The sequence below is a fragment of the Grus americana genome, chromosome 1 (assembly GCF_028858705.1).
Source record: "Grus americana isolate bGruAme1 chromosome 1, bGruAme1.mat, whole genome shotgun sequence".
Lineage (NCBI taxonomy): Eukaryota > Metazoa > Chordata > Aves > Gruiformes > Gruidae > Grus > Grus americana.
Window position 1 is genome coordinate 121,691,682 of NC_072852.1, and position 19,765 is coordinate 121,711,446.

At 47.2% G+C, this 19,765-nt stretch overlaps 1 protein-coding gene across 2 annotated transcripts in view; it reads left to right on the top strand.

Moving 5' to 3' along the window:
• The first annotated feature begins 551 nt into the window (after positions 1 to 551).
• The window catches only part of PDE9A (phosphodiesterase 9A), a 50,705-nt gene continuing 31,491 nt past the window's right edge, over positions 552 to 19,765 (top strand). For both annotated transcript variants that reach the window (XM_054816864.1, XM_054816874.1), the window contains exons 1-4: positions 552 to 680; positions 14,179 to 14,249; positions 16,009 to 16,086; positions 16,429 to 16,472. In XM_054816864.1, coding sequence (XP_054672839.1) covers positions 612 to 680; positions 14,179 to 14,249; positions 16,009 to 16,086; positions 16,429 to 16,472 — 262 coding nt within the window. In that variant the 5' untranslated portion in view covers positions 552 to 611. The remainder of the gene's footprint in view (positions 681 to 14,178; positions 14,250 to 16,008; positions 16,087 to 16,428; positions 16,473 to 19,765) is intronic.

Sequence of the window (19,765 nt, forward strand, 5' to 3'; positions counted from 1 at the left end):
CCAGCTGCGGCGGGTGTCTGAAAGGGCACTCCCAGTGCAGGGCACAGCTGGGAGCCTGTCACACCGCTTGCAGGGTGCAGACAGCTCACCAAAAGGGTCAGCACTAATTAACAATTACTGTCCTATTTCAGCACAAAACCAAATGACATCTCTTGCCACCCTGATGAAGGAGGTTCCCCCCCCACCTCAGCCCCCCCCCCCGGGGGATAAGTGCTGCTTGCTCTTGTGTGTGAGCGGAGCGGGTCAGCCCCAGGGTGGGAGCCACAGCGCGGATGCCCGGCAGCTCTCAGCCCTAAAGCCAAGAGGGGTTGTTGCTATGGGAATGGAGAGGGCGCTTGCAGACAGCATCTGGAGCCTGCGCCTTTCCCTGTCCGAGGCAGCTGGATTTGGAGGGAAGCAAAACTAAAAGGAGGTGGCAGAGAGAGACAGAGGCACAGTAAAATGCATGCATGTTAGAGGAGGGACCTTCCCAGAATGAGAGTACAGTGGGATGCAGAAGAGCGGGGACACCAAACTGTCAGGCGGTGGTGGCTCGGCTTGGTAGCATAAACCTTATTTTCTGCTCTGTTTGACACTGGGAAAAGGTCCAGTGAAAGCCCAACTGTAACAAGATGGGATCTGCCTCCTCAACTTACCGGCCCAAGTGTATTTATTTGGATATTGATGGAAGAATTCAAAAGGTACTTTTGCTGTTTTTCACAAAGTAATGTCTCCGGACGCAGCAGCGGCTGTGGGCTCTGCTGCACAACCTATTTCTGTAACGCGAGTTAGATGCGTGTTTGCATTCAGCGTGTTGAGGGCTTCAAATCTCTTTTTAAGGGGAAGGGGAGGGGGGATCTTGAGCAGCTTCTGCTTTGTACACAGATGTTTATTTAAAGGGGAAGGGGAGGCTGGCAGCAGGGGAGGGCTGGGCACTGCCAGCTCTCGCTGCCTGCGCGGGGATCCTTGGTGTAGCAGCCGTGCAGGCTTCCTCTCCCGGAGCAGCGTTGCGACGTGTTTACAAAGTTTTGCCTTCGGAGAGGTTTTCCCCCGGAAAGCACAGAGTGCCGGGTTATTTGGAGATTGCCTGCCGGGGGGATTTTAGCGATGGGCATTTTCCTACCGCCAAGCTGAACGGCAGGCAGGTGCCCGGCGGTTGTTCCGTGGGGTGCACCGCTGCATCGCCAGGGGGCTGTGGAGTCCCCACCACCTTTGCCAAGTTGGTAGTAAATAGTGATAAACGTTAATTAAAACTTTCGCTTCCATTAGCCTGCCTTGTTTGCTTAACCACGGTTCACAGCACAGGGGAAACTGCAGGGGAAATTGTTTCTCGCTAAAAGGGAGAGCTCGCACGCTGTCGAGCTGACAGCCCACTGCTTTTAAACAGAAACAATGCCGCCGCATTTTTATAAGTCTTTTTCTTCTTTTTGTCAGCAATTCTTTGGCCACAAACCAAGTGCCTTTTTTGTAATAGAGTGAAAGCGGCCACGAGGCTTGAGAGCACGAAAACTCTGAATTGCAAAATTCACATCTCTCTCTCTCTCTCGTCTTCCTGCTCTAAATTTTCATTTCACCTAGCCTTGCCTTTTGTTTCTCCTTTAAAAAGAAACAGCAAAGATACCCTTTCCCTTCCCCCCCCTTTGCTGTACGACTGACGGCAGAAATGAGGTGAAGGGAGAGCTGATACTCACAGTCCCGTCCCACACGCCTCTTGCCTACGATCCCCTCTGCCACTGCCCTGGAGAGGGACCCACTGCGACTGCCAGAGTCCTGTCCTCAGGAATAAGACCTTGGAGAATCCAAATCTGCACCAGGTTTCCCAGAGCAGGCTGCTCCTCTTCATCTTCTCAGGGGCTCAGAGGTGAAGGCGGTCCCTCTGCCCCCCGTGGGCTCCTCCAATACCGGTAGGTGGGAGCGTGTCGGCTCTGCGGAGCTGAAGGTGCCACTTCACTTTTGCAGGGGGCTGAGTTGGTTGCCTGAACATCCCCCAGAAGCAAGGCTTGTACGGAGCTCCCTGGCACTTACACGGTTCAATATGAAAATGTTTTGGTATTTTGAAAAGGCGGTGAGCATTCCCAAAGATGCTGATAAAGCACATCGTCTGTCATCTACTCTGGGGTTTTTTTTTTAAGGAAAAAAAAAAGCATTTTGCAGAACCAGCCTCTGGAGAGTACTTTTGATGCTAAAAACGCAGAAGAGGCACAATCGCATGAGCAAGCAAACGCAAACTCAGGCAGCATTAAGGGTTTTTTGCTCGATAAATGTTATCTGTTTCTTTTGTCAGATGTGAAATTCCATCTGTGCAATGTTTGGAAGGATTCCTGCAGTAAAAATGCCATGTAAATGGGGTTCACCCAGGGGTAAGCAGGGCATATCTCAGATTCTTATGCTTCCTCAGTAACAACATCATTAGAAAGAAAAAAAAAGGAAAAAAAGAAAAACGCAACCCTTAATCTTCCAAGGAATGCACTATTGCAGGCTTTTAAAGGGAACTCATTAAATCAATGCTAAGCTACTCGTCAACCCAGTAATGAGGTATGAGCTTCATTATAACAGCACTTGTTGAGTTTGAAAGGGCTCAGCTCCAGCTTGCTGGGCATCGCAGAGTCGTGCAATAGAACTGGGCATCCCACAATAGTGCTAGTTGTGATGGCAATTATTCACAGGTAATTTTGTGTTTCCACGGCCTCATCCTGAATTTCTACTGGTGCAGCTGCAGGGCCTGCTACTGACTTTGGGAGAAGCTGTTTTGCCTCGTGCTGACATAAATGGAGGGACAAACCAGGCTCAGAGAGTCGCGTGCTACCTCCCCCAGGAGAACCTGCGCGTTGCAGACGAGCACTTGAAAGTGCTCTGCAACAGAAGTGTTGAATTAAGCTAAGTAGGTTTGTGTGTCGGTGGGTCCGGAGGGGCACAGCGGGGAGGGCAAAGGGATGCGGTGAGAGTTGGAGGAGAGTTTGCTGTCTTTAAAACACTTCTCAGTAACTGTTGAAATAAAGGAGGCACCATCAGCAGGGGCTGAACGCAGGACCACATCCAAGGCCAGCATGTCCCAGAATCCCAGAATGGTAGGCGTTGCAAGGGACCTCTGGAGATCAACTAGTCCAACCCCCCTGCTACAGCAGGATCACCTACAGCAGGTGGCACAGGATGGCGTCCAGGTGGGTTTTGAATCTCTCCAGAGAAGGAGACTCCACAGCCTCTCTGGGCAGCCTGTTCCAGTGCTCGGTCACCTTCAAAGTGAAGAAGTTTTTCCTCATGTTGAGATGGAACTTCCTGTGTTCCAGTTTGTGCCCATTGCCCCTTGTCCTGTCACTGGACACCACTGAAAAGAGCCTGGCCCCATCCTCTTGGCATCTGCCTTTTAGATATTTAAAAGCATTGATGAGATCCCCTCTCAGTCTTCTCTTTTCCAGGCTAAACAGACCCAGCTCTCAGCCCTTCCTCATAGGAGAGATGCTCAGTCCCCTTACCATCTTTGTAGCCCTCTGCAGAGGAAGAGCTGAGGTTTGTCCCTGCAAGGCCAGCTCCATGAACACCCAGGAGTCCAGTAGCCTCCTGCGAAAGGGTGGTGGGAGGCTGGGAGCAGAGGGGAGCCCAGCCCAGTGCTGCCGTGCACCACCCCTACACCACACCGGGGAAGCCTAGCCCTCGCCTCAGTAACTTCCTCGGCTCCATCCCGCCTGCACCCGCAAAGGCTCCCAGTCATTTGTCACACTTAGGTAAACTGACCTTTCAGAGGCATGGGCAGGCACAAAATGGTCCTCACCAAAGCTGACCACGGGGATGGGCTCTCCTCCAGTGGGCAGAGTTGACTGAGCATCTCCTCATGCTGGGACAGCAAGGACTCTGCTTTGGGAGGGACACGAGATGACCCACCCCAGCCCAACAGACACCAGTGGTGGAACCCCCCCCACAGGCACCTGAGCTCAAGACCCCCAAAGGAGTGGCTTTTGTGTCCACGTGGGGAAGGCTCCAGGTTGCTGGTAGCTGTGTCCCGGCCAGGGGATGGGGGTCTCCTGTTGGGCGGCCACCTGACGAGGTGGTGGAGGTAGAGCCGAACACAAAGCAGGAGGTGGAGGGGACAGCTGTGCTGGGGCCGTGCTACGGGGAAGACCAAAGGCTTTGCAGTGTCACAGCCACGCACTGAACTGGGGCTCTGTGCAAACCGACTTCAGAGAGGTCACTTGTTCTCAGAGCTGACTTAAAATTGAAGTAACAGTGTAATGCACTTCCTATCCAGCGCTTACGTAAAGGGGATGCACGCCTGGGGGAAACAAGTGCTGCTTGATATATTTATTTTTAAAGGGCCCTCTCACCCAGAGGCGCCCAGCAGTTCATTACCCACTTGCCTGGACGCACACCTTCCTCTGTGCTTTGCACGGGGCTTAGCACACCCATGAAACACGTCCGTGTCTCGCCCCTGCCACAGCACAGACCTCCCCTGGTCTGCTGCCAAGCAAAGGAGAAGACAGGGGCATGGGGGGAAGCCATGGCTGTATTTCATACAGGATAAGGTGATCTTGCAGTTCCACAGTGGACAGGGATTTCTCGTTGTTCCTGGAATGGCACTAGATGGGATCCAGCACCTAAACCCCCAAGCCCCCAACCTGCCAGCAAAGAAGTGAGATTTGCTCTTCCAAACTTCAGCTGGATCTGGAGTCTTATTTTCCTTCATAATGTTATTAACCCTTTGGCTGTGCTTTTAAGAAAAATTCCTATTGAGTCTGTTTCAAATTAAAAATCCACCAGCAAGAAAATGTTCCCCAGCCCATGCCCAGTTTTTTTCCATGAAGAAACTACTGGGGAACATTTTCTTTTGACCTTTGAGATTTAAATGTTAGAAGAGCCAAACCAGCCAGTGGCCATATTCCCAGATGGGTGGCTTCATGGCTCTCATTTTCAAATGTCACAGGTAGTGGCTTTGCTCAGAGTTGTAAGGAGTTCCTCTGAGGAAAATGCTTAATTCAAGAGGATTTCTGTTTCCAGTGTCTTAATCAGCATCACATTTGTAACAAGGATGGAAAGTCAGAGGGGTACAGAGCCTGAGCTAACTGGAAAAAAGAAAAGAACTGCCGCTTTTGTCAAGGAATCAAGGAAATCACTCAGGGTGGTATTTTCTTCCTCTTCAGAAAGCAAGTAAAGAATTTTGGAGCTATTTTGTTGGTTGACTGAATCATTCTGGATGCCAAACAGAGAAATGACCTTTTTTTTATCAAAGAAGTTAATTGAGGTCAACCTTTTTGGGTGTCTACTGTACTGACCTGTGGAGCAGGACATTGATCCATCCACAGCCATTGTTCCTCTTGGCCCGTGGTTCACGATGAACAGAACAAAGCTAAGACTGCATTTTGGTTTTGTGGTTATTGCATCGAAATGTCAGTGCTTAGGAATCATTTCTGTCATGTGAGATTTTCTTTTTAATTAGAGCAACGGCAACTGTGGTATAAATGCCTAGACTCTAGCAAACCCAACAGATTTTTCCAAAGCTCGCCGTGCTATTTTTAACACGCCAAACTGGATTCAGATTAAAAACAAAACGCAGCAGAAAAATAATGGCGTGATGATCAGTTCAAGGCAATTAAATATTTTTGCATCCCCATGACTCTCTCAGCACAGCAGGGCAAGCATGCTGTGCAGTGCCCATGGACCCAATTCCCTGTCTGTTTGGACCGGGGATTTAGGGCAATACCTTTTCAGCTGCCGACCATTGGAGGGGTGCACAGAGGGCGGATAGACGGGCAGTCGGAGCATGGACACCTGTGGGGGCCGCTCTGCCTGATCGGTGTTCGCAGGTTCCTCCCGCACATGGACAAGCCAACGCCAAAACCGTCTTTAGCATGGTGAGGCATAAGTATGTTTTTGTGGGATCAAGGCCATTTTCTTAGCACTGGCAGATCTCTGTGGGCGAGGGAAGGTGCGAGGCAGTGCAGCCCGCGTCTGGCCAGTGGTCTCAGCTCACCTCAGCTGTCTGATTTTAGCTGGCCCCAGTGAATTCAAGGTGACTGCTAGATGTTCTTATTGTAAAGCAGCAAGAAATGAACAGTGGGTTCCTAAAACTCCATCACATTACAGCGCATATAAACATTTTAAAGATTAAAAATGGCTTAAAACCAGGGTTTTTAAAAAGTGAGGGAAAATATCATACTTGAGGCCTCTCTCTCCCCTACTCCCCCTTCTCTTTCCTCCCCAGCGAGGGCTCCTCGGAGCACTTAGAGAGCCAAACCATAATCCTAGCACAGCTCCGTAATTCCAGCATAGCTCCATAATTCTTCTGTACTCATCACCCAAAAAGGCTTGTTTACTGCTGTTTATCTTTCCGAAGTCACATGCAGTCTATTATAGTTATTACAGTTTATGCTCACACTAGCCAAGACAAAGTGTAGGCCTAACACTCTCCTGCTAGCCTCACCTATGGATTCAGCCAAGCCAACCATAACAGCTTATGCTGCTCACATACGAACTCTTTTGGCTTAATACAAACAAGACAAACCCATTTTTGTTCTATCACCTTTCTGGTGAATTTACTTCTACAGCTGCAAATTGGCTTTTCACTGGCCTCACACCATACCTGCTTTTCCTTACTCCGTTAACTAACGTTGCGCTTCTCACAGTTGTACAAGCATGTTGTAATGTCAGACATGAATTGTGTGAGTAGTTTTGGAACAAGCAGCCTAGCTTCACTCATATTTAGTGAGGACATTTGGTGGTAAAACATCTTTATTATCCAGTTTACAAAACATTTCAAGCTTAATGCATTAATGTGCTACAAGGTTAATTGCACTTAGTACCCCATTAGCAGCAACTGATTGCCCTTTTTATGTTAAGTAAAGCCAGAGTATAGATATTTCTGTTATTTGTCAAAGGTTGAAATACTTTCATGTCTGCTGCAGAAAATAAGCAACTTTCAGCTCAGCATTGCACAACCAAGGTTCCTGGTCCGTTCTGCCATTAATCATTAGTACTGAAAGGCTGAATAGTAGCAATATGTCCCTTAGTACAGTCAGCAGGTTGCACTAGCCTCTCTTTAATGTAACCTGGCTTCCTCTACGAGCCCAGCAACTCTAAAAAGTAAGGAGATGCTTCCTTACTCATAGTGACAGAGCCAAACCCTGCCATGCTGTCCCTCTCAATGGACATCCAAGATTGCCATGGAGATCACACGTATGAGTGTATCGTAGACATTTTCTCTTTCCTGAAAAGAGAAAATCTCTTTTCCCATAGTGCTGTGTTCAGGGATCTTACAAGGATCAATCTGTGACTTACTATATAGCAATGTGCCTCGGGATCCTGATATGTCAGCTCTGGCTGGCTGCTCTTGCTTCTCATTTTAGGGTAATGTATATAATTAGAAAGCTAACAGGATTCACCCCATTTAACCGTTAACCATAGCCATCTAAAAGTTAGTGATGACTGCTCGAAGCTAGTCACACAGGTTCCCCCGTAGTCACTGAGGAGGCGGGTGATACCTCCAGAGGGTGATTCATCCCATCTTAAACTGGGTTTTGGAGACGTGTGGGCTGATTTACCCTTTGGAAGTTGTCCTCTTTCTCTACTGGCAGGAGAGGGAGTCTAGCAGAGCAACACGCAGGAGATGCCAAGCTTGTAGATATTTGAAGTTACGTCAGATGAATCCCACCCGTACATTTCATTTAGGTGTCGTGTTGAAATGAATGTTGTCAAGCCGCGTCACTGCTCGAAGGTAAGTGTGAATCAGCAGGACTGCAGAGCTCCGGCTGTTGCAAGTAAAACATCTGCCATGCTCCTCATCCTCTAACAGACGCAGCGTGTAAAAACCTCGGGGGAGCCTTCCTTTTTGTTCGGACTCTCAGCTGAGGGCTGTTGCGCTTTCTTCACCCCACATGCACATGCACGCACGCACTTATTCCCTGTTCCTCTCCTACTGCATCAAACAGATGGCAAATCTGGCATACTATTTTTAATACTGCCTAACATTTGAAGCTCAGATAAAGGGAGTGGTTTTCCAAATATCAACTGTTAATTAGTGCAAGAAATAAAAAATAGGTATTTTCGATATAGCTGGGCTCATGCTATGCCTGTATCTGAATTCAAAGAATGAGAAACCTGAGAGATGTTTAGATGTGGGATTTTAGGTAAGGCTTCTGTTGGATATTGGGAACTATGAGTGATAAGGTCATTTATCACCATTTTTTGAGGAAGACCGATTTGCTTACATGTTTAGAAATATGAATTCCTTCCAGTGATTTCTATAGAGTGGTATCTAAAAGTTCTGGATCCTGCTCCATTTTGATATGGACAACAAAGACCACTGGAGAGAGAGGAAAAGTCACAATGAAAAATTTCACATCAGCCTTCTGACTTAGCAATTCAAAAATCCTCCGTGAAAGCTGCTGTTACAGAAGCAGCAACAATTTTCACAGTCCCTGCAAGATACATAACTGAGTTTCACCAGACTCTTTTCTGACACACTCTCTTCCAATCTCATTAGAGAAAGATTATAATTTTCGATTGCTTCAACTCTGCCCTTTCAGCCCCGAGACTGAACATTGCTCACTGAGCTGAATGAAAGACATCACCAAGTGCTAAAAGTCTTGAACACAGCAGGCTGAGACCAGCAAAAGGAAGTAGGACTGGTAACTGAGGATAGGCTGGCTTTGAAAATATGTCTGCATTATTTATTTAGGAATTTTACTAGGGTGAAAAAAAAACAAACATGAGTTAAATTCTTGGAAGAAAACCCAATTACCAACAACAGATCAGAACAAGATAACATTCAGGACAGGGGTTACAGTTTACAGAGAGGATTAGCTGTTCTGAGGATCAAATATAGAACAGAAATTGGATTTGTAGGCTGTGTTTTTACCCATCCTATCTGAAAGCAAAATATAACGTGATTAGTTGTAAGCTGGTAGGTTGCAGAGTATATGCATTATGGTCTCTTAGTAATATCTCCATCACCATCCTTAATATTGAACCGAGTGGGAAAGTCAGCCAGAGTAGCAGGGCTCTTAATCCCTACTCTTTCTGAGAGGGCTTTTAAAATCCTTGTCCTTGACCAGAGGTGGATACTATGGATTAAGAGACTATGGCCCCTTATTGCAGAGGAAGATGTTTCAAAAAATGCAGAACTGTCTCCAGGAAAGATGCCAGTCCCACAGAAGTGAGCTCTCGGCCAGGAACCAGGCATCCCCATCAAGTCACACTGTCCTACTTCGCAGTCACTGCATGCTTCATCAAAATATTATTTCCACTCCAAAAAGCCTCAGTTATTATTCATTCTGCTTTCCCCTCCTTTGCTTCATGTTATTTTCCAAGGCAGGCAAACAGCATTTCCCACTTAAATCAAATGGCTGCTTCTTAGTCTTGATGGAGAATTATTGAAGTGATCAAGCTGAGCATTCAGGGAAGACTAGTTTTCCTGTCTTTTTTTTCTACATATAGTAGAAGTTTTGCTAACAGTTACAAGGATAGAAATATGAAATAATGTTAACTCTCAAACAGGGGAAATTAATTGTCTGCAGATGCTGCATAATTTTTCAGGAATACATTCTTTTCCCTCCGGCACAAATCCAAGGGAGATGCAATTAACGGGGTTTACATGTGGCTGATTTTCTTTGTGGCATTTAGTCGTCAATCTGCAGGCTGAAGCAGAGGCCTCTGTTTCCCTTTCCCGTGTGGTGTATTGCCTCTGTGACTCTGCTTACATGATTTTGGCTCTGCTTTTCCTTTCAGAAATGACACTGGCAAATGAGTGTCTTGTGTTGTCTCGTTTTGCAGGAGACTCCCATACCACCAGGCAATATTGGAGTCCCTGTGTCCACTCCTTCTTGTAGGATGTGCATCAGGAGCTGCATCCCTGGCTTTTTTGGGCTGTGCTGACCTGCGTGACTGCACTTTTTTGATGTGTAGTATGGGGAAACTTGTCTGTGCCCTATACATGCATGATCTTAGCCCACTGCCACGGCTGTAGAAAGTGCTGTGGTCTCCCGCCTTTGGCCTCCATTACACTCCATAACAAGGTCTCCGTCCTGTCCTAAGCAGTGATTTCTTCCATCGCTGGGCATTAATGCGGAGAGTGGAGTGCTGTGGGACATGTCGCAGCAGTGGCTTGCCACCTAGGGATAGGAACAGGGACCTAAGCAAGATGATGAGTGTGGGTCAGAGACAGCTGAGACAGGTTTGAAGGGAGATGAAGTCCCTCACTGCTGACTGTGGGTCTGGATCAGACCCACAAACAGTGCCTGAAAAGTATCATCATGGAGACCTGGGCTGAAGAGCAATAGCTTCAGGACATCTGTCCAAGGAAGGACATCTTCACAAGACTGGGTAAGATGCTCGCTTCTCCACCCAGTGCCAACAGAGCTGCAGGTCAACCACCTTCCCTGGTCATGGAAGAAACCACGTGTCCCATCTGACTGAAGTATGGCCGCAAGCCAAAGGTCACTCTAATGCCTTCATGTTGCTAATGTCCCTGCAATGATAATGGACTTCAGGCAAATAGGATTCCTATACTGTGCTGGAGCCATCAATAGTACACAGTACTGTCCTCCTGTCTCTCTAAAACACATTCCAATCATATTCCATCAGCACAACTGGCATCGACTTTATTGGGAACATAAACCTGCAGGCAATAACAGGAACCATTGCATATTGCTGGGAAAAGTCCAAGGCTGGCTGCTTTGTTTTAGAACAGAAAGAAGTTGGTCAGAAAAGCTCAGCAGGTTGCAATAGAGGAAAACTTCAGCAGCATATGCTCTTTGATTAAAAAAACCCAACCAACTGAGGACAACCATCCTGAGATGAGTATCAAAGTGCGGTGGGTGATTCACAAATCCACTTTTAGCAAACTTAAGTAAAAATGCCAAGTATGGAAAGCTAAAAAGCATGTATGGATATAGCTCATAATCTAGAAAATAGTATCTACAGTCTTTGTTTTGCTTCCAACTCTTTCACTATTACATGGAGTAAAGGAAGCATTAAAATTCATCCTCAATGCATTGAAAGCTCCTGCTGCTTTCTATGAGTCAGGCTGGCTTTCTTACCTTTAATGGTTTTTAATTTTTTTTTTTTTTTATCTTTTCTTCTCTTTTATCTGTCTCGGTCAATAATAATTGATTTACAGAATAAGAAACCTCAATACCTGAAATAGCACTCCCGGCACACCACAAGCCTTTACCCTCTGTTCAGCTGCAATTAACATCGTCTCCTCAGTTGCTGCGTGTACCAGTTGTACCCTCCAATACTCTTGTCAGCCAATTTTAGCAGCTATCACTGCGGTAGGATGCTGTGTTCTAGGAGCAGGGTTTCAGCCCTACCTGAACTCGACTGGCTATGCTTTATTGCTTTGATTGCTGCTGTATTTTAATAACCAAGGGTCAATCACCGGGTGAAGCAGGCTTTTCAAAACACACCCGGGCATTAATGCCACCCATTTCCCTCGTAGCAGTTACTAACTATACCTCAGCAATCAAGCACCTTGATGTTTTATAATGTAAAGATATTGTCTGGTGTAATCTCATCTGGTTTGGAAAACGAGGAAGGTGGGTTTGCACGCACGTATCGGTCACAGCCGCCTCCTGAGGTGACCAATATTGTTCTCTACCACAAAATCCCTGATGCTTCCCTCAAGAGCAAGAGGGCTCCTCACCATCAGTGAAAACTGAACTCTGAAGCCTTGCTTCAGCATCAGCTTGAGAGTTGGTGCATCACACAACGGAACTCATCCAGGCTGGCCAGATCTCGCAATGTTGTCCCGACTCTCCTGATACTTCAGGCTCGCAATGTCCCAAGCTGTGAGCAGGCATTAGCAGCTCCTCGCCGGCAGAACATCCCATGGGCTCTCCCATGGCTTCGCCATTGCCAGTGGCAGAGATCTGGGTCAGCACTACAGGACATCTCTGGGTGAGAGATTTCTCCTAGTGTCTGAAAGCCATCTTAGAAAAGACAAATCGGACCCATGTTACTGCAACACTGTTACGATTTAGGAACTGAGGCACTCAAAGGCCAAGAGTGCTGGAGTGAGGCTGCAGGATTAATTAACTCCTGGCACCTACGCCTTTTGGAAGAGTCTTTAATTAGATGATGACATGCTATTTTTCCAGCATGGTCCACACCTTGCAGAACACATGGGGCCTGTTAGACTAACCAGATCTGGGGAGGGTGGCTGCAGCCCCCACTGCCCGCAGCCCCTGCTGCCTGCAGCCCTTGCCTCCTCCTGGCAGCACGAGGCAAGGCAGTGAAAACAAACCTTTGGAAGACCATCCCGGGTGATGTGTTCCTCGTTTTCTGGGTCGTCAGCTGATCTGTGGGCGTGCATACCCCCTGTGCCCACGATGGACAGCAATGGAAACTATGTCTGAGAATATGGGATGCTAGGGGTGGTCATGAGGGGTGGAAAACTATTTATAGCAAGGCACCTGTGAGGAGACTTTTGACCTTGATCTCCCTGTGCCTCAGACCTCATCTGAGAAATATCACTTTCTTGCTCCTCCTGAGTTTTGCCATTAAGTCGCCACAAGTCCCTTTGAGCTGCCGCATCCTGAACCCAGAGGCTCTGTGGCTATTTCTTCTTCTCCACACCACTGCCTCCCCCCGTCTGCCCACAACAAGATGCCCCCACAGCCTGCGCCCACCCCATCGGTGCCAGCAGCCCCGAGACAAATCAGCCCCACTGCTCACTGTTGTTCCTGGCTTTGAGAAGATGAGCCAGGCCCGACTGCAATGAGGCATTTTATTTCCATGGTGGTTTCAAAGCCTCTGCCATAGACAATCAAAAGCACATAGAGAGACTTTCTGCCCCCCACCCCAGCTGCAGAAGTGCTTCTCAACCAGAGATCACCATCGCCCACACCCCCTGATTTTGGGGGAAAAATCATGACATGGGACCACATCGTTGAAGGCCCCATCACAACAGGGTCAAAGGGGATGTTGCTCTCCCAGACACTCTGCTCGCACAGTCTTCTCCACTTAGGGGCTGCTTGGTGTGCATGTGTCCTGGTTTAACCCCAGCTGGCAGCTGAGCCCCACGCAGCCATTCGCTCACTCCCCCACCAGCAGGATGGAGAGAGAATTGGAAGAGTGAAAGTGAGAAAACTCCTGGGTTGAGATAAAGACAGTTTAATAGGTAAAGCAAAAGCTGCACATCAAGCAAAAAACCAAGGAATTCATTCCCCACTTCCCATGGGCAGGCAGGTGTTCAGCCATCCCCAGGAAAACAGGGCTCCGTCACGCGTAACAGTGACTTGGGAAGAAAAACGCCATCACTCCAAATGTATGAGTTCCCTCATGTCTGTGTCTCACCCCTCCCTTCCTTCTTCTCCCCCCCAGTTTTATATTGCTGAGCATGATGTCATATGGTACAGAATATCCCTTGGGCCAGTTGGGGTCAGCTGTCCCAGCTGTGTCCCCTCCCAACTCCTTGTGCACCCCCAGCCTACTCGCTGGTGGGGTGGGGTGAAAGCAGAAGAGGCCTTGGCTCTGTGTAAGCGCTGCTCAGCAGTAACAAAAACATCCCTGTGTTAGCAACGCTGTTTTCAGCACAAATCCAAACCACAGCCCCATACTAGCTGCTATGAAGAACATTAACTCTATCCCTGCCAAAACCAGCACAGCATGGAAGGGCAAGGGGATGAAGAGGTGTTTCTCTTAGGGGTGTGGGAAGGCAACAGTGGCAAATTTTGTAGTTCAAGGTCCGAGCTCTGACCTAACAGCAGGAATGATACAACCTGGTAGACTATAGGAAGTTTGGCACAACTGGTGAGGGAAAAATCCTCTGTTCTGTTTAAAACTAGCTTAAGCTGGTATAGTCCAAAAAGCAGCACCCTTTTATAACATCCAAGGACCTCCCAAAGTCAGGGCTGTTTTCTTCTTACATCTGGGCTCTTACGCCCTTAAATTTGCAGTTGTTATCATCCTGCAGCAATACTGCATTATGAGATATACCTTTTGCTCTCAGTTCACATACATTATTGCTCTACTTCTGAACAGCACAATTAGGTCTCCAGAGCTTGCTTGCTTTATCAAAAAAAGCACAGGTATTAAACAGGAGTGGAGAAATATTCCAGCTTACAAGTCAAATCAGATAATTGAAGTGGTAGGATGAGCCTTAAAATTAGCCCAGTTCATGCCTGAATAGAGTTCATATCTCACTGGGAACTAACTGTCCTTTCTCTTCTTTGTCTTATTTTTTTTTTCCCCTGCTGCTGTTCGGTTTGGAAGGTGATCTTTAGTAAATATTGCAACTCCAAAGATATCATGGACCTCTTCTGCATTGCAACAGGGTTACCAAGGTAGGTCTCTCTTTTCATTTGTGACATTCATTCTGCTTTTGTTGCTTTACTTCTGGGAACAATTTAAAGACAGGCCCCAAATGATGCATTTACCTCCTATTCAGGCTTCGCTCTCATTCCAGTTCTACTGGAAGAAGAAATTGGGGTAACCCAGAGAGAAGTGGAATAGAGTAGAACAGAAGAGATATAGTCTAAAAAAAAGGCAAAAAAGCAAGTGCAGAAGCCCAGCCCTGAGTGCATATGGGTTGTGTGCACCTACCAGTTATCCCTCAGCACTACATTTTTGCCCATGTCATATGAAATGCAACCATATGTTTAGAACCTGGTTTTTTAGGGAAAAAAGTTGGGGCCAATGAGAAGCATTGCCACTAAGTGATAAGCTTTATATTTAGACACAGTACAATCTAATCCCAGGTATGGAATATTCAAACACAAAGTATCCCAGCAGAACCATTTTATAGAACATAAATATCCCCAAATCCATTGCCCAGGCCAAGTATTTCCTAATTTATGTTGTCCTGCAAAATCCATGCATCTCTCCTGCTGTAATTTCCTATAGGATTTGTTTCTCTTACCCTCAACCTAGAGAACATCGTCCAACTTAAATCTCTGTGTCGTGAGGGATCCAGGGCTGGGTGTCAGCATGTGTCAAGGTGGGAGAGGCCGGTGCGTGGTGGAGGGTGGCATGGTGTAGCACCCAGCTGCTGCTGCACCCTCTGTCCAGGGCGGTGGTGCATGGGGAGGGAAGCCCCTGAGTCACATCTAGAAAGGGGCTTCTGCTGCCTGCATACGGGCCTTGAGCAGCGCAGGCCAGATGCACAGCAGCATGCAGTAAGCCATAGTCTTTACCTTTGTACGTACAGGTTTACAATACAGAAAAAGCACAGGAAAAAAAAAAAAAACAATCCTTTAATCATGGGTTTATTGCATGACTCCAGCTCTGGGGATTGAAATATAAAATTATCTATATTGACTCAGAATTTGCATAAACTGCTGGACAGAATTAATGCCCTTTGCTGTTTATCCTGGCTATTTCGTCCCATTTGACATTAGAGTGTTTTATAACTCTCATTTGCCTGTGATGTCAAATACTTCCACTCCATCACCCAGGAAACTTTGTTTAGCAGTTTTAGTCATTCATGAACAGGGTGTTCACTGCATATTTGTCATTTTATTTTCATCAGAAGACTTCCAAAGAACTGTTCAACTAGGTTCCTGGAGCCAGAGTAAACCTCAAGGGTTTACATCTGAACCTATGAGATCACACCTAGCACAGTACACACACATAAAAAAAAAGCGCCCCATATTCAGCAAGACATTTGTTTAGTTTGTTTTATTGAAGGAGTAACTAGACAATTTCAAGACATTCATAGCACCAGTAGTCATTTGTACAGTGTGAGTTAATACATAGCTGCTGAGTCAATGTATCACAAAACACAGCTTTTTTAATAGAAATTATTAGTAGATGAGTCAACAGAATACATGAGCTAGCAGGGAGCAAAGTCTACTCTGAGATCAAAGACGATCACACTTAACATTTTGCCAGAAACATCTCTGGTAATCGAAATGGGTGAAGCATCAAGCCTACCCTGCCCTGTGCTGTGACCCTTTCTGCACCAAGGTAAAATGGGTCCAAGACAGTGCCAGGCCAGGCCAGGAGTGCTGCAGGAGAGAAGATGGCTACGCACCGTATGCAGCAGCACAGAATTTCAGCCAGCATTTCTAGGTCAAATAAACCTCTCTGAAACATGCTTTTCAGGAACACAACAATCTCCCTTTTGACGGCAGACAATTGTATGGTATCCATTGATCCGACAATGCCTGCAAACTCCGAGAGGTAAGCCTTGCAGCAACCTGCTCTTCAAAAATGGGGTCAAGCCCAAGAGAAGGGGTGGTGGTTGCCTGCAGATGCCTCTTGTGTGCAGTGGGAGGTGAGCAACTCCCTGAAGGGAGGGAGATGACAGCAAGAATTATATGTTGGCTTATAACACTAATGCCTGCTGGTTTTGAAGATTTTTGCTTGTTATTAAAGTAGGAGTAATTGTTTGAGGAAAAAAAATACCACTTTTAAGTGTTTAACATAGAACATCTGTTCCCATCCCACCCTGTTTGCTGTCAAATGTGAAATACAAACTGTTTTCTGAGTGTTGCTAACATCAACCCTCTCTGACTCTTCCAGGTCTCCATACAAAGTGATACCTGTTGCCACTGGGCAGCTCTCAGGTAAAAAGACCCTTTTGAACAGAATTTATTAAACCTGAATTTGCGAGCATTTGCACATGGAAATTACATGGCTATGATGCAAGAAAGAAAGATGATGGTGTCATGGTTGTAGCTATGGCAGAATAAGAAGTGTTTGATCGGAGTGTTCTGGAGGAAAGCTAAAAACTCCCCAGATTTCAAAGTATTTGAAGGTGAGGTGGAATGGCTGGGGTCCAGGGGACTTTCACAGTGCTTAGATCTGGTCTCTCAGCACCACAGATGTCCTGGGGAAAGTCTCGCATGGAGCGGTGGTTTTTTTCAGGCAATGCAGATGATGTTTGAAAGCCTGTCCTGCAGTGTTTTGTTAAACTTGTTCATCTCTCAACAAAGCTCTGCTGGAAAGCTGAGCACCACATTTGAATGCCATGTTATTTCCAAATGGCTGAGGAGAGAGCATAATTTCTGTTGTGGGCATGGTAGCTCTAAGTGTAATAAATATTTAAATACACCTGACAAGATTAAAGAAGGGACAAGGGGCAAGAGGTAAAGATAATCTTGGAAATGCTCAGAAAGAACAGGAGGGAGCCAGAAAGTCTGGGGCTGGAAAAAGTAGTTTGCAGGAATGGGCGAGGCTCTTGGATTAGGGGCAAGGCAGTTTTGCTGGTCCCACCTCGTCTTCTTGCTAATGCTAATTGCAGGTCCCACCTCTTCTTCTTGCTTAGGCTCCTGTGTTATGCAAGAAAACATAGCGTCTCACAGCACTGCCTTTCTTTAGATGGGGAGGCGGAGGGAACCAAAGCTACTCTCTGAGATACCCGTGTCCGCAGCAGCAGAAAACATCTGTAGGAAAAAGGCTCAGCAAGGCAGGGTGGGAGGATGTGCCGGGGGGGCGGGGATGGAGAGGCAACAGCAGGGAGCTTGTGCATGCAGAGAGCAAAGATGAACGGAGAGCAAGAAGAATGAAGAAGCTAGGAAACAGGGAAGAACTTATCACAGTAAGATTTGTTACAAGCCATAAACAGGTCCCATGTCAGTGATTGCTGCTGTTGCCAGAAGGAGGTAGTCGAAGCCGAGGGATGCACATGACTGAAGCTGCCTCTTCAAAAGAAGCTGTCTCCTAATCTATTTCCTTATTATAACAAACTCTGCTGGACCAGCATCAGTTTTCTGATCCAGGAGTACACTCTTCGCATTATCAGATCAGAGAAGGTGGGGTCTTAACTGGAGTGTGTCTCTGTGTATCAGCTGGCATGGGTAACCAACAGCCATTTGCCCCAAGACGGAGAAAGACCAGCGAACGGGGCCGGTGGGGCTCCGCCAGGGAATGCCACCGTGTTACACCAGCTGGGAAACTCATCGAAGGTTTTTCTAGAAAATCTGCTTTTTTTTTTTTTTTTTCCCCCTAACATGAGGCTAACCGTATATTTTTATAAGACTATGTATGACTTTTCGCACTCTCCCAGGGCCCTCATTTTTCACCCCAGCTGACAGCACATGGCTCTGCTTTGTGCAGAGCACAGCTCACTGTGTCAGCAAGGTCTCTCTTCCCTCCCTGCATTTTATAAAACAAGGATTTCCAAAGATCTATGCTAAAAAGGGCAAGAAAAATTCTGGTGGTACGTTGCCAAAGCATAAGACAGAGTCTGCTATGGAAAGAGAGGGAAAGTTGAACTGAGTGTGATGGAACTAATGTTCCTTGGTATCTGTTTCTCTTTCACATGGGTTGTCATTAATCTTAAGCATTCCTGACATTTTGCTGAGAGTAGGAAGAATAAACAGAGTGGGAAATTGTTCCTCTTCATTAAAAGAAAAAAACCAGCTCTGTTCTAGTCTTCACTTCTTAAACAAACAACTCTGCCTGCGTGATTCTGCTTCCCAGAGCAACTCATCCGAATACATGCCAATAAAGGGGTCACCCCAATTTTCACAGCAGTGGGAGGTGATGCACCTCTTTTCAGCAGTATCCCAGGCAGCTGGAAAAGAGTGATGCACATTTCAGCAGAACAAAGACTGTAAAAGGTGGGACTGGAAAATACGGCCCTTTGGGAGGAAAATGTAAGCAGTGGCTTTTATCCAGCAGAGGAGATATCCACCAGAGTCCTGCTAAGAAACCGTTCTTCATTTCCTGGCCATAGTCATGGGAGAGGGTTGGAAATAATAAAAAAAAAAATTATTATTATCCCAGTAAGCGTCTGTTGGATGCGGTGGCGATCGCCATATCACTGTGGGGTCAGCTGTCTGCAAGGCAAAGGCAGCGGCCCAGCTGGCCGGCTCTGAGCCTCTGGGGCTTTTGCATCACGTGCTGTCCCTCCTCCTGCGGCCCCAGACCAGAAGGCACGCGGCTATCCAAGCAGAGCATCAGTCCCCCAATGCCAAACCCTTCCTTCTCTCTGGGGTGTTTAAATTCCCAAACCCATCAAACTGGCATCTTCTCTCTCCCAACACTGGAAAGGCTCTGGTCTGCACCCTCACAGGGGAACAGGCTCAAAACTCACAAACCGATGGCTGTGTTGTGGCTGTAATTAGTAGGGTTCAGGCACGCTGCAATATTGCTGGAGATGCCAATTAAATGAACAAATTCTACTAGTAGAAAACACTTGAGAAATAAAATTGAAGTCTGTTGCGTTTCTGATAGTGCAGTGAAAGGAGCTATTGTGGAACTCAAGTGAGCCTGATCCACCGCGGTCCTAAACGAGGGCCAGGAAATGTGGTCAGGGGCTTTCCTGCTGTTCCAAAGTTAGGACAGCAAAGCACACAGGCGGCTGAACAAACCCTTAAAGATCTCACCAGGGATGTGACCTGAAAGAGCATGACATGTGCCGAGCTCAGCCCCAGCTCTCTCTGTGCCGCAGTCTCTGGCTTGTTATGGTGGGTCCTTCAACACAAGCATCCCCTCATCCCTGGGGAAACGGGCGAGGAAACCCAAAGCGAGCGGTGCCGGGTCGGGACGGAGGCCAGCACGCGGGGAGAGCTCGCCACCTGCCACTCTTTGCTCAGCAGCCGCTTGGACAGGCTGAGGGTGTAGGCAGCGTCTTCGCCTCCCACTTCACTTGCTGTTCAGTTATTTGCCTTTTTGAACTAACAAGCTATGTAGCACTTGCACAGAGGAAAGCCCACAGTCTCTCCCCAGGGATAGTGGCTTGCAGTGGGAGAGCTAGCTCAGCCAAGACCTGTGTAGCTGCCTGCTGGAAGGCTCACATCTGAATCGGTGCTAGCCCTGCCTTGCCTGCCACTGAGCCCACCAATGGCGTGTACAGCTGCACCAGAGGTCTCCAGGGACTGCTTTTTTCCCCTGAATGATTAAATACACAAGA